The sequence below is a fragment of the Hetaerina americana genome, unplaced genomic scaffold (genome assembly GCF_022747635.1).
Source record: "Hetaerina americana unplaced genomic scaffold, ioHetAmer1.1.p SCAF_2, whole genome shotgun sequence".
Classification (NCBI taxonomy): Eukaryota; Metazoa; Arthropoda; class Insecta; order Odonata; family Calopterygidae; genus Hetaerina; species Hetaerina americana.
Window position 1 is genome coordinate 80,606,798 of NW_027286763.1, and position 12,579 is coordinate 80,619,376.

At 40.1% G+C, this 12,579-nt stretch overlaps 1 protein-coding gene across 2 annotated transcripts in view; it reads left to right on the forward strand.

Annotated features, from left to right (window-relative positions):
• LOC139688035 (uncharacterized) overlaps positions 1–12,579 on the forward strand; it is a 200,873-nt gene that overhangs the window by 156,422 nt on the left and 31,872 nt on the right. For both annotated transcript variants that reach the window (XM_071585440.1, XM_071585441.1), the window contains exons 3-5: positions 8,353–8,510; positions 9,789–9,861; positions 11,922–12,101. In XM_071585440.1, coding sequence (XP_071441541.1) covers positions 8,353–8,510; positions 9,789–9,861; positions 11,922–12,101 — 411 coding nt within the window. The remainder of the gene's footprint in view (positions 1–8,352; positions 8,511–9,788; positions 9,862–11,921; positions 12,102–12,579) is intronic.

Genomic DNA, 12,579 nt, shown 5'->3' on the forward strand with positions numbered 1-12,579 from the left:
TGTCTTCGTCCGGCAGTCGAGCAATTGCGGCACGCAACACGCATTAGGGCCCAAAGTCTATCACTCAGTCACGGGAGCAGAACGGGTCGGCACACAAGAGGCGCGTGCCCCGCATTCGAAGCGGAGGCCGTGATGGGCAGAGAGCTCTTGGAGGAAATGGGGAAGGGAGGATGCGCGAGCGCTAAAACTAGGAGGCAGACTATAAAACTCATAAGCCGTCTTTCCCCGCAGATTAGTCTCCAGAGCGCGTACTATAAAATCGAACAGTTTTAATGGATCTGTTGAGAGTCTGACTATCACGGGGAGAATTTTCAGTTTTTTTATGGTCAATATTTGACGAAAGATCGACATCAATATGTCTTCGATGAATGCATATTAAACCCAACAACATTAATCTTCAAGTTAAGCTCAAAAAGGAAATCGATAAAAAAAGTACTATGCAATTATGGTGAAGAAAATAATGTGCGATCGTTTGCGAAGGAGGTGATCACAGTTGATGAAAATTAAAACCTTATTCGCGGTCATGGATATTTTTCTGCGCAATCGCTAAAAAAATGACTTTTTTCTGCGGGACGAATTTCGCAATAATAGTTCTTGCTACCAGGCATCAGTGATTTACTGTAGTGCCGGGTAATGGGTTATGTTTGGTTTTGTCCCTCAAATTTTGATTGACTGTGAAGAGTATTGGGATATCTGTCGCGTAAATAATGATAAATTTCGCACGTTTTAGGGATCCATTATCGTGTTCCAGGCTTTTGAGGGCTAACATGAAGACCCAGGCAAACAAAAGCTTAGGGAATTTTCTATAGTTCCCTTCCCAACTCGTTTTGTGTGAATAGGACTCGTCTGTAGTTGTACATGCACCTCATTAAGAAAGCTAAAAACAGTATCCCCTCGATACAAACATACAGTACCTATAACGGGGCCAGTTATCACCACTATAATTGGTCTTTTCCTTACCCACCATGATATAGACATGAAGAACTGTCTACGATAATAATAAATGTTGTAAGCTCATTATAACAGTTTTTAGCAGTCATTTCACCGCTTTGGATGAGTGAAATCTTTGGATAAATAAAAATTGCTGATGTTATTCGATTGTAATAAGGGAAAATGTGTTAACGTAAGATGACACTTCTTCAATAAAAGATAGTCTTAAATAAAATGACAAGTCTTTCTTTTACGAAGATATAACTCAATTATACAAATTGTATTTCGTTACTGCATTCTTTTTTTTATCTTTCGTACTCCTTTATGCCTACAGTGAAAGTGATGTTCAGTCACCATTCAATTCTAATCTAATTTTCCACCTATCCACAATTGCATACTCATTGGTCTGATTGAAAAAGCTAGGAAACATCCTTGTTATCACTGAACATAAACAAAAGCTTAATTTACAATCATATTGAATGAATAATATTCGTTTTGTCTATGAAACTTGCAAATGCTAGTCTAATTAGTGTCTTTCGGCCTCAAAATAAATGAAACCACGAAGGAATTAAATAAGCGTGAGGGAGGATGGATTTGACCGTGGAGGCTAAACTTGGAGGAGAAAACTGGGTGGTTAGTAACATTGGCTGATTTGAGAGGTGGTAAAAGGGGTAATTTACACTCAGTCCCCAAAATATTTGAGCATTCAAAATGATCATTCCTCCAGATCTCTTCTCGCGTACAAAGGGTGTGGAATTCACAACATTAGTCACTATGGGTGCTTTTCGATCAGCCTGCTCAGATCTTAGTAGATTGAAACACATGGGTGCACATTCGTGATTACGATTAGATTGCATCTGCGTCGAAGTGTTTACAATATGGCGTCTTCCCGCGCGAAAAGGTCGAGAGAGAATGTATATAATATGTTAATAAAGGTAACAAACACGTGAGAATCTGAAAACTTATCTTTTAATTCTGACAGAAAATCTAGAGATATGCCCATTATTTATTATACAAGAAAAATTTGTTCTTTCATTTCGAAAAATAAGTTGCAGTTGCGATTGACAAATATTTAATAAATGAAGTAATTTGAAATTTTAACTGAAATAACGTCAATTATCCCTATCTGTTATTCGATATTACATTCAATACTTTTAGAATACAAACTACAAATCATTGCGTTCATTAATAGAGGGATAGAATGCCTTATTAAGGTATTAGTTCCGGACTTAGATCACTTGATATTCTAATGACTGCAATTTGTTGAATTTTTCGGGAGTGTAATGCACAGTGCATTCATTCTCGAGGTACACTCTTATAGGAATGCCTGCAAAATTGTCTTTCCATTGAGATCAAAAGATATCAATCATGACCGATGGCTATCTTTACTCATAATGAAGAATATTAAAAGAAATTAGATTTTCACAATTAGTACATATATAAATATTTGTATATATAATTAAATAATATATGTATGTATAGAATATTTTATATATATATATATATATATATATATATATATATATATATATATATATATATATATATATAAGACCCTCCATTCTCTACGTTCTCTTACATTTCTCAATACAGCAGAAACTCGCGGATGTAATTACAAAAATGTTTTTAAATCACACTTGTAACATAGATTAAAAACAAATACAAGATTTCACGTGAAAGTTCTGCCGTAATATTTCTGAAGTCATTCCGTCCTCATCCAGCTTAAAGGTAAGAATCAATACCCAAATAATTAGATAAAGCCTGCCCCTGGTCAAAAGCGCGTCACTTCCGCAAGACCCTAAATAAAAGGGTCGAATCCTCGGTACCGCCTTGTGCGAACCTTTCATACGGGTGGAAGGAGGGAACGAAAATAACTCAAGTACACATAATTGTTTGTGTGTGTGAATTCCACTCTCGAGCTCCCCGTCTAGGTAAACGGGGACCTGAAAACGTTAGCTCGCGGATACAGGGGAAAGAGCTGGAGGGAGGGAGGGGTGGGGGGATTTGCGAGAGGAGGGAAGAAGGCTGTCGAAAGGAGCGGGGGGGGGGAGGAGCAGAAAGAGAGAGAGTACGGGAGAATTGGCAACACGGGCGACTGATTTCTCGAGACACGAGGCACCGGACTACTTATTGTTCGGAAGCTTGGATGAAAAATTCGAGACGCCTTCATTTGGTCGCTCGTCCATATCTCAGAAAGAGGGAACGCGGGTGGGGGAAGAAGGGACGTGCATAAACGTGCCTCTCCGTATCCGGAGCGATCGGTCACATTTTAGAGGGGAAATCTATTACTACGTATAAGTGGTGTCATCTATCTTGCACTCCCTACTGCCACCATCTTTCGTAGTTTGGCTCCTTTTCCGCCTTATCGGGCGATCTCGTCGCCCGGGAGAGAGAAAATTACGCCGGAGATTTCACACAATACGTGTGTAGTTACGGTGTGCTAATTCGAGGCGTGAATGCGAAAATATTTATTCCCTCCGTCTCAAACCGTACATGAGATTCAAAGCCAGGAGAAATATACAAAAGCTTTAACGCGCCAGTGAGTTAGTTTATCCACCCATCGTTGACTTCACACGACCATAACTTTCCACTTACCATATCGTTGTTAATTATGAATTTTAAACTCGAGAAATATAACATTCTACCAAAAGGCATTTCACTTATTTGAACTTTCCAGTTTGACTAATATCTCATGATAATAAGAAAAGTAAATCATATTTAAAGAGCGACAGAATAAATAAGTCTCTCTTGAATAATGGTATTTTCCAATACTATATTCATAAACTAAATAAAATATTCAATAATCGTTTATTACGTTGAACCCAAATTTAAATTTATTTTAAATAATGGAAAGATCAACTCAATTGAGTTCATCAATTCTATCTTAAGGTTTGAAAGTTTCTATGGAAATGCTGGATAGCTTTGGGTCATCTAATTCTTTAAATTCTATCATTATCAAAATACCACATATTCAAGGATTTGAGCGGAGATTCATGTGTTTTTGATCGAAAGAACACGAATATTTATGAAATTCTTACTGGATGTAAATATAGTATCGTATTCTCTGCCTGCAAATGCTCTGTCGGCTATGTCGAAATAGAAGAACGTGATCTCATGCACCTCACCTATCTCACCGGAAAATTATTTCCATATAAGCGTGCACTGAAAGTGTCGACCACCGTATATTACTGTAAATATTTTCTGCATAGATGTGATCATCGTCCATAAATGATCAGCCTGGCGAAGAGCACAATAATCATCGCTCCGCCTCACGCAATCGCTTTTTAAAGATCATTATGTGACGGTTCTAGCGTTCCCTAAACGGTGATCGGATTGTGAACAATAGAAATGTTTAGAACTACTTTACGTGTCAAATTACCATAAAATAAATTGACTTTTGTATGAATTTTGGGAAATTACTGCATGTAGAAGGAAGCCTGCCTGATTTTGATAAGGTTTTTTAAGTTCCACCTTTTGACCTGATGAATAAAGAAAAACCTTACACAGGGGTAACTTGGCACTTCCTGGTGTAACAAATATGTATATTATACCCTTCGAATGAATTATGTACCCCACCGCCTCAGATATTTAATTTTTCTTTTGGCTGTAGTTTCAATGACTAGAATGATTTAAATTCTTTCCGTATACCTGCTCCTCAAGCATAATCGTTTCGCGACCGCTTTCATTTTTGCGCGTTTGATAGGCGCCTTGATAATCGACCACGCTAAAAGGCCGCGTAATGAAACCAATCTCTTACTCGGAGCGGTGTACAGTGAGAGTGGTTCAATTCATCTTCTCGACGCGGAAGTGTAAAATTTTACTATGCTTCGCCGTGGTGTTGTGCGAGTAAAATATATTTTAACAGGGTCCCCTCCTGCGGCGTGCTTGAAACAGAACGGTGGGTAGCCGAGGAACGTGTCCGCGTAGACCCTTATTCAAGCGAATCCGAATATTTAAGGGTCCGTCCGAAGGATTCTGTCGATAAATAAATCCCTATACTCCTCGTAGCCAACTCGGGAACCGGTTGCTGGGCGATCGATCCCGTTGCTAGACTACATACCCAACGTCTCACGTTCGCAAATCAAATTCCGCAACGGCGATTCTAATCGCACCCGAGAGGCGCCCGCGAGAGCGATTATGAATATGCCAACCTGGAGAGCGGAATTACACCTTTGATTGCGGCACACGATTTCACTTCCGGACTCCCCCTTCCGATTTCCGGATGTGTCGAAAACGACTTCCTCCGATCGCTCGCTCTCCCGGACCCGGTCGACGGACGTGTCCGATCCATCCTTCCTTCCTCTCTCTCTCTCTCTCTCGCGCGCGCGCGCGGAATCGCTCCGAATTCGAGGGCGGGGTGGAAAAAATAAGAAGATCGTTGGCTAATTAACGCGACCGAGACGGCGTCGGCGCTGCCCGCTTTCTTCCCTCGGCCCAATAAGCAGCGGTGTCGTTCCTAATTACTGCAGACCGGTTCTCTTCTTCGGTCTCCTGATTCTCGGCTCATAAGGAGGCGCATTAATGTAGAAAAATCCCCATCCGTTTAAAATCTTAAGACTTACGTAGATGATTGGGGCCGTGAAATGAGCGAGTAGCGGGCAGTGCTATTAAGTATGCCGACCTACGTACAAGAGGGTTCGAATCTCAACTGTGGGAATTCACCAACGAGTCGCAAGGGTTCCCTGTAGCAGTCTGAAGAGGAGAAATGGCTTGAAGAACTTAGTTTGAAGTAATTGTTTCATTTAAACTGTTTAAACCCATCAGGTAGTGTTGTTTCCCTTCTTGAAGCTCCCGAACTATTTAAATACCTTTGCTTGATGCTTAAAATTAGCCCGACTTGTTTAGGTAAAACAAAACTCCACATTTTCTTTTGATTTATTTCTTAGCATGGCTAGTTGTTAATTTCGAGGGTTCGAGGTAGTTATCATGACGTGGAGCTTATACAAATTGGAAATTAACGCGTGAATTTTAAAAATGCTTTAGTCATATAAAAATACCTGACTAGACTGTGTGGAAAAGACTAGGATATATGTCTTCATTTTTTATTGTGGAATACTGCTTCTAAAGTCATCTAATTTGGATTATTAATGGCCTTAGTCTGCAAATATTCATTGTAAGATTATTTATTTCCATCTCTGATCATTATTTTGTTACCATCACCACCACCGTTTAAACAGATGCAGCAGATGGAAAATTATTGTCCATTAGCTTTCATGCGCGCAGTCTGTTTGCGTTGATCCCCTTAGATATTGTCGCGTTAGGTAGATGGATGCTTGCACTTATCTATACAGAATTAGAGTAAATATTCTGAAAACGCCCCTAAAAAGCATCGGAGCGGATAATTGAATTAAATTTTGGTAGCTGGTGGATCTCAGAATTGTGCCATTATTACTGTAGAAGATTGTCCGATCGTGCGAGATTTAGAAAGGTATGGACTCTGAATGGATAGAAATTGGGGTATGCACTTCTGGATTTGTTCCAGGCAGGGATGTGAGAGGTATTTTCGATGAGATGCTGGCAAGTGTCCGTTGGACGGCGTTTCCCTCAACAGTGGCAGTAACGTGCCAGACGCCCTCCACCGAATTAGCGTCGCCTTCAGCGCACCAGGAAGGCACATGATTTGGGCGACGACGGCCAACAAGACCCTCCGGGCAATCCAGGCGGCCCCTCGCTTCCACGGGGCTCGTAGCGGGAGGGAGGGTGGAGAGAGCGTGCACCCCCTTCCGAGACAGATACTCATTGCGGGCGGTTGTGGCGGGCAAGGCCGCCTCCACCGAGGGTGGTGAACGGGAGGGGGGGGAAGGAAAAGCACGGAAACTATGTGCGATTGCATTTCCTAGAGATCTGGCTCTTTGAAAAATGAATTCCACCTCCAGAATTCTCACTCTTCCACCGGAAATGGTCTCGTTCCAGTCAGGTCGTATTTCAAATCCGAAGATACATTTACCGCAAACCCTTCATAAATCATCTTCTAATGCTAACTCTATTACTCACAGATATCTCTAAGATCTTCCAAACGTAAGTCCCTCTTAATATGGCCTGCGTATTTGTCTCTTGTCCTTCCTCCTGAGACTATTCAACTTTATTTTTCCCTCCTATTCTGTTCCTGACGAATCCATTATGTTTACAGGTGTGCCCAATCCTCATATTCTCCTTTCGCCTTGTCGTTCTTCAAATTATTTTTTCCCACTCTTCTATTCTCGCCTACTTCCTCGCTTCTGACGTTGTACATTGGATCCTTAGTATCCGCCTCCAGAACCAGCTTTCTTAGGCTCCTATTCTTCTCTAGTCCGCTTTCCAAATGGGTCATGCGTCCAGTCCATGGAACTCGTATGTGCAGCACAGGGGTAGGAGACCCGGAGGATAGGCGAATGGAAGCCTTACCGGAGAAGAATGAAAGCCTAGAAAAAATGGCGCTGGAGGCAAATACTGAAGGTCAATTGAATAGACAAGTCTCCGCTCATCGAGAAATTTACAGTTGAATTTGGAGACCATAGTATGCCCTGAAATTCGCCAGTCACTGCGAAATACACAACTGCGCCAGCCACTCTCTGTGCCAGCACACAGAGGGAGCCATCGGGAAAGTGTCCAATTCTGGGTATCAATTGGCCGCCGACCTGAGGTACTCATTACTGCCGCCAGGGAAGGCAGTAATGACAAGCTTACTTATCCTTTTACGAAGCATTCTTGGAATTATTCAGAGTAAACATTTTCACCATTTCCGTTATCTTCGTACACTGGCTGAAGTTTGTTGTGCATTACGAAACTGTTAGAGAGTTTTTTTCTGGAATCCAATGAAAACCGTATAGGATAAATAATTTATCTAATAATGGATGCTGGGATTTATCGAGAATAGGGAATAGAAGTATGTTAATATTTGACAACTAAATCTATGTGATATCTTTCAAGCAATTGCCAGGATGTTTGTCAGCAAGTGATCCCAAGCAAGTCAGCACTCCAATATATAGCATTTCAAATCTTTACGCTAATTTTAAAAAGCAGACAATGCTAAATATATGATGAGTTCAAAATCTGCACCTTGGTATTGAAGTTTTTTTCTTTATCGCATTATCTTTTTTATTGTGATTCCACAGGGCCTCGACATCTGCGAAAGGTTTTGTGTACCTGGTTTTATATTGTCCCGCTGCATATGGCACTTTTGATTCATAACCAAGATAACTAAATCGCGCCTTTCGCGAGTACTTTTAAAGCTGCGCATTCAGATTAATAATTCTGTATTACGTGGCTGAGGGGCACAAAGAATGACTTTTTTAATACGTACTTGTTGCTCCTGATCTCAGGCGTGTTGCATCTGTTGCGGTAGCCAGCAGGTTTACGTTGATTTAGATACTTTTTCGGTCGAAGTGTACTTTTTGTTAGCCAGACGAGCCTCTAAAATAATTCTCTTAATTTCTCCTTCAGGACCACATTGGCGAAGTGCTGGAGAAGTGGACGCAGATCGACGACGAGATATGGGCCAAGGTGATTGTGTTGGAGAGGAACCGGCGGGTGGCCAAGGCGTACGCGAGGGCACCCGTGCTCACCGTCAATGGTTCCGACGAAGGATTCGACGGCTTCAGGTGGGCTATCCCCCCCTTACATGGGCCACGAGCTCCGGCTACCCCTGGCACAACCCTATACCCCCAAATGTCAACGGTAAAAGCCACGTAGAACATGGGAGCGAAATAGTTTATTTCTTATCTAAGACGATCCAAAATTGTAAAAAAAAGCTACCAGAGTAGATAATATAGTAATACTTCGACTGGTGAATAAAATTCGTTCCTGTACACGAGTAATTTCTCAAAAATGTCGTGTCTCGTAACCAAATTTTCTATTTAATGTAGCGGAAAATTAATTAATTCATTGTGACCAGATTGAAGCAAGGCCAGGATACGTACGCAAATACCTGGATTCATTGAACTCAAAAAGAGCTGGATATTCGGTAGAGTAAAAAAGTAACGCTCAGTTATGAGAGTCTTTGCGCCATTAAATGTTTTTATACTAAGAAAAATTTGGATCATTCGAAAGATTTCAAAATTTATCGATTGCTAGACAATTTTTTCTTCCTTTGTTTTTGCGCTTCGAATGATTCTGGGCACAGTTTTGTTTCATCGATTTCTCAAGTCTGTACCATTTTTTTGGTTAGTTCTGAGCCAATGCTTGGCCTCAGAAGTTTCGATGTGATCTACCGTGTGAAACTTTTAGTCCCAGTTTGACATGTTCAACATAAAAAATGGAAATTTGAGACTCTTAGTATACTGGAGAAAATGAGTATGTATATTTATTATTGCCTAATTGTGTGTTATTTTTGTACAAGCCATCGTATTTCTATCACCATCACTGGCTAGTCTAAGGTGAAGGAATGGGCTAAAAATGACATTGACCGGTATGAATAACTGTAAAGGTGTCTTTAAGGTGGTCCTCACGAGCACCTTGACTTCTCAATGTCATTATTTACTCGTTTAATTTTCATCCTTCGGATGGAAATTGATGTTAACGCTAAGGGCAAAGAAACTTCTGAGAGAATCTCCAAATAAAGAAACACGAACAGCATAACGGACCTTCTTTGCGATCAGACACTAAATTCGCCACGTGAGTCTAAATTTATATCAATAGAGGCTCTCAAACTACCGTAAACATGACTGATTGGGTACATAAAATCATTAGGTGCCTAACTTCCGGGCCCTAAATGTCTCAATACATCACAAGATCGACATTCTTTGCAAATCAGTACTTTTCGTGAAACTTTAAATGAATCGCCAAACTTTTTATAAGTGCTTCTCAATGTATTAACGCTTCTATTTATTTAATTTAAACTGTGACAGCATCGATAATCCTCTTTATTTTTTTCATTACAGGATAGGACTGTGTGGATTTGATAATCCAATGAGAGATCAGAAAACAGAAGAGATAAAACGCCACATCGGGCATGTAAGTCTCACTTCGTTTTTCACCATTCTCAATGAAAGTCTGTAACTATGGTCGACTTATAATATGCCTGCGAAATCCTGTTCATTGAAAATACGATTGCACCGACTGAAAATTATGAATAAAAGGGGGAAAAATGATAAATAAAATAAAAAGATTATTATGGGGTACACTCTGTCACTAATTACATAATAATACGTTTATTTCAACAACAACAACAACAACATAAAACTGAGTAATTCTTTCATGATTGTTGTCTTAATTGATTCAATATTTTATATGCAAATTTTATACGAACTTATAGCGTCGGTGTAAGATAAAATAATAGGAGATATATTTTGTATATATTAAATGTAGGGTAATGGCCACTCAAATATAGAATATTAAAGAAAACTATGCCAAATAAATATTTCGCGTGATTAAACCTGTGATGCAATGTTTATATTTTTTGGTTTGAATGGTGTATAAGTGTAATTAAATAGTGTATCTTGTTTGTATATAAAACAATACAGTCCTCATTTAATAAAACTTTTATGTCAGAAGAATGAAAGTATTGCCTACTTAAACAATGATGTTTTGGTTTTCATACTCTTTTGACATCCCGCAAATAAAAAAAGGAGGTGCCAGTTATATTAAGATTCGACAAGGTGCGAGAATTAAAATCATATCTGATCATTAATTCATTAGTTTAACCCCCACTACCTTCTTTTAACTGACAGTTTTAGAGATAATTTTAAGCATAATTTATTGTTCATAGATAAACATGTACAAATGTTAAAAGAAAGGCATTTCAAAAGTTGGCATCGCTTACCAGCCTACTATACCCAAGGACCTAATAAGCAATAATAATTATTCCACAATGTTAAGGATGAGGATCTCCACATTTCTTAAAGAGATTTTTTAAACAAATCTCTTCATACGTGTATGATTGGACTCAATAATGGTATTCTCTAAATCACTGGACTGTTACTTTATGATATTGCAGTCGTTGAAGTCTCCAGGCAAAAAGGCTTGGGTATCAAGTGTTAGTGGATCCACATGGCTTGATAAGTGCACTGGCTGGTTCATGACGAGAACTCGGGCTCAAATCTGAGCCATAGCGTGTTTCATTTGTATTCCTATCCCTGCTAGGATTATGTGTCAATGCAATACTTCTCTACTGAATTTCATATTTACTTAAACAGTCAGCTAAAACTGAAGCTGAGATTCACTCAACCCTTCCCCTGCTTCTTGAAATCTTATCCATCACCGAATTATCCACCTATGCCTCACGAAGCCATTGATAGTTTTTCCTGACATTTACTGCAACCACTGCCCTCGACGCCTTATATAAAGTGAAAAAGGGAAGATAAATTAACCTATTGCTGCACCATAGAAGTGTTTCATTGACCTTCACCCGCAGCAGGGAATATTTTTTTCCTGTCTTTAATTTTCAATTTTAAAGGGATAAAATTCACCGTTTCAGGTGAGATTTAATGGGACACTTCGATGATGTGGCAACGGCTTGCTATTTCTCCTTATTTAATCCAGTATTATTCATTTTTCCTGCGGTGAATATATTCAATCATGCTTCAAAATTTTTTATGAAATATTTATTCTGCAATTAGGATGTTGTGAGCTTAACTCAGGGCAAATACGATATGTATAAGGAGCAATTTTAGACAGATACATTATTGATGTTTATCGACCGCGAATTCTATATTTGCGCTTAATTTACGCAGGATATCTAAGTACCTGTCATGAATAAAATTACAAAGATTTCTTAAAGTGCCCGCGTGTTTATCGATGAATGGTACCGTCCACTTTTTTGAGTTGATGGGAGATTTCCTCTTGCCTAACTACAAACACCACGACTGATATAGCTTAGGTTCGATCCCAGTCATCTCCTTCGAAAAAAACGTAATCTAGCAAGACAGCGTGTTTCGAGCCTTCGTCTAACTCCCTTCTCTCTCTCTCTCTTTGTCTCCTTCCCACCATCCTTCTCTCTCTCTTTTCCTCCCTCCTGTTTCCCGATAAATCGTGCCTTCACCTCTGCGCCTTCTCCCCTGGATCCACCTTCGCAGGGCGTCAAAGTGAAGATGGACGAGGAGGGCAACATCCTGGTGAAGAGGGTGTCCAAGTGCAACGTGTACGTGCGGAGCCCCGCGGCCAACGGGCACTCGGACATGGCGACCGAGACGAGCCTCGGCTCGGACGTGGCCCGCCTGCCCAACGGAGCCCTCGAGGTGGACAAGCCAGTCAAGGTGAGCGGTGGTGTAGGGCGGGGGGGTGGAGGATTGGTGGTGAGTGGAGCTCGAGAAACCGTTTTCAGGAAATTTGGGGGCGGAGAAATAATATTTAGGCGCATCTGAAGGAAAGAGAAAAAAATACAACCCTCCTTCCCCATCCCTTAAGAATGATATATTGTTATCACCGTTAAGATTTGCTGTATCTTTTCTACGTGATCTCTTCTTAATATAAACGTTTACGCGACAGACACAGCACGCTTTCGTAATAGTTGGTATGTAATGGAACCTGATGATTCACTCGGCGTATTTTTCCACAGCCTCCATTGTCAATTAATACGCTGTAATTGATTATTTCTTCAGTTTGATTTTTTGTCTATGGTTCAGTGAGCTAAAATGAAAACATAATAAGGGTGTCTCTTGATTTTTTATTTTTAAATGCTCCTTCAAATGTATTTGTTGCCATAATTTCAAACTCCTTCTAACCTTTCATGTA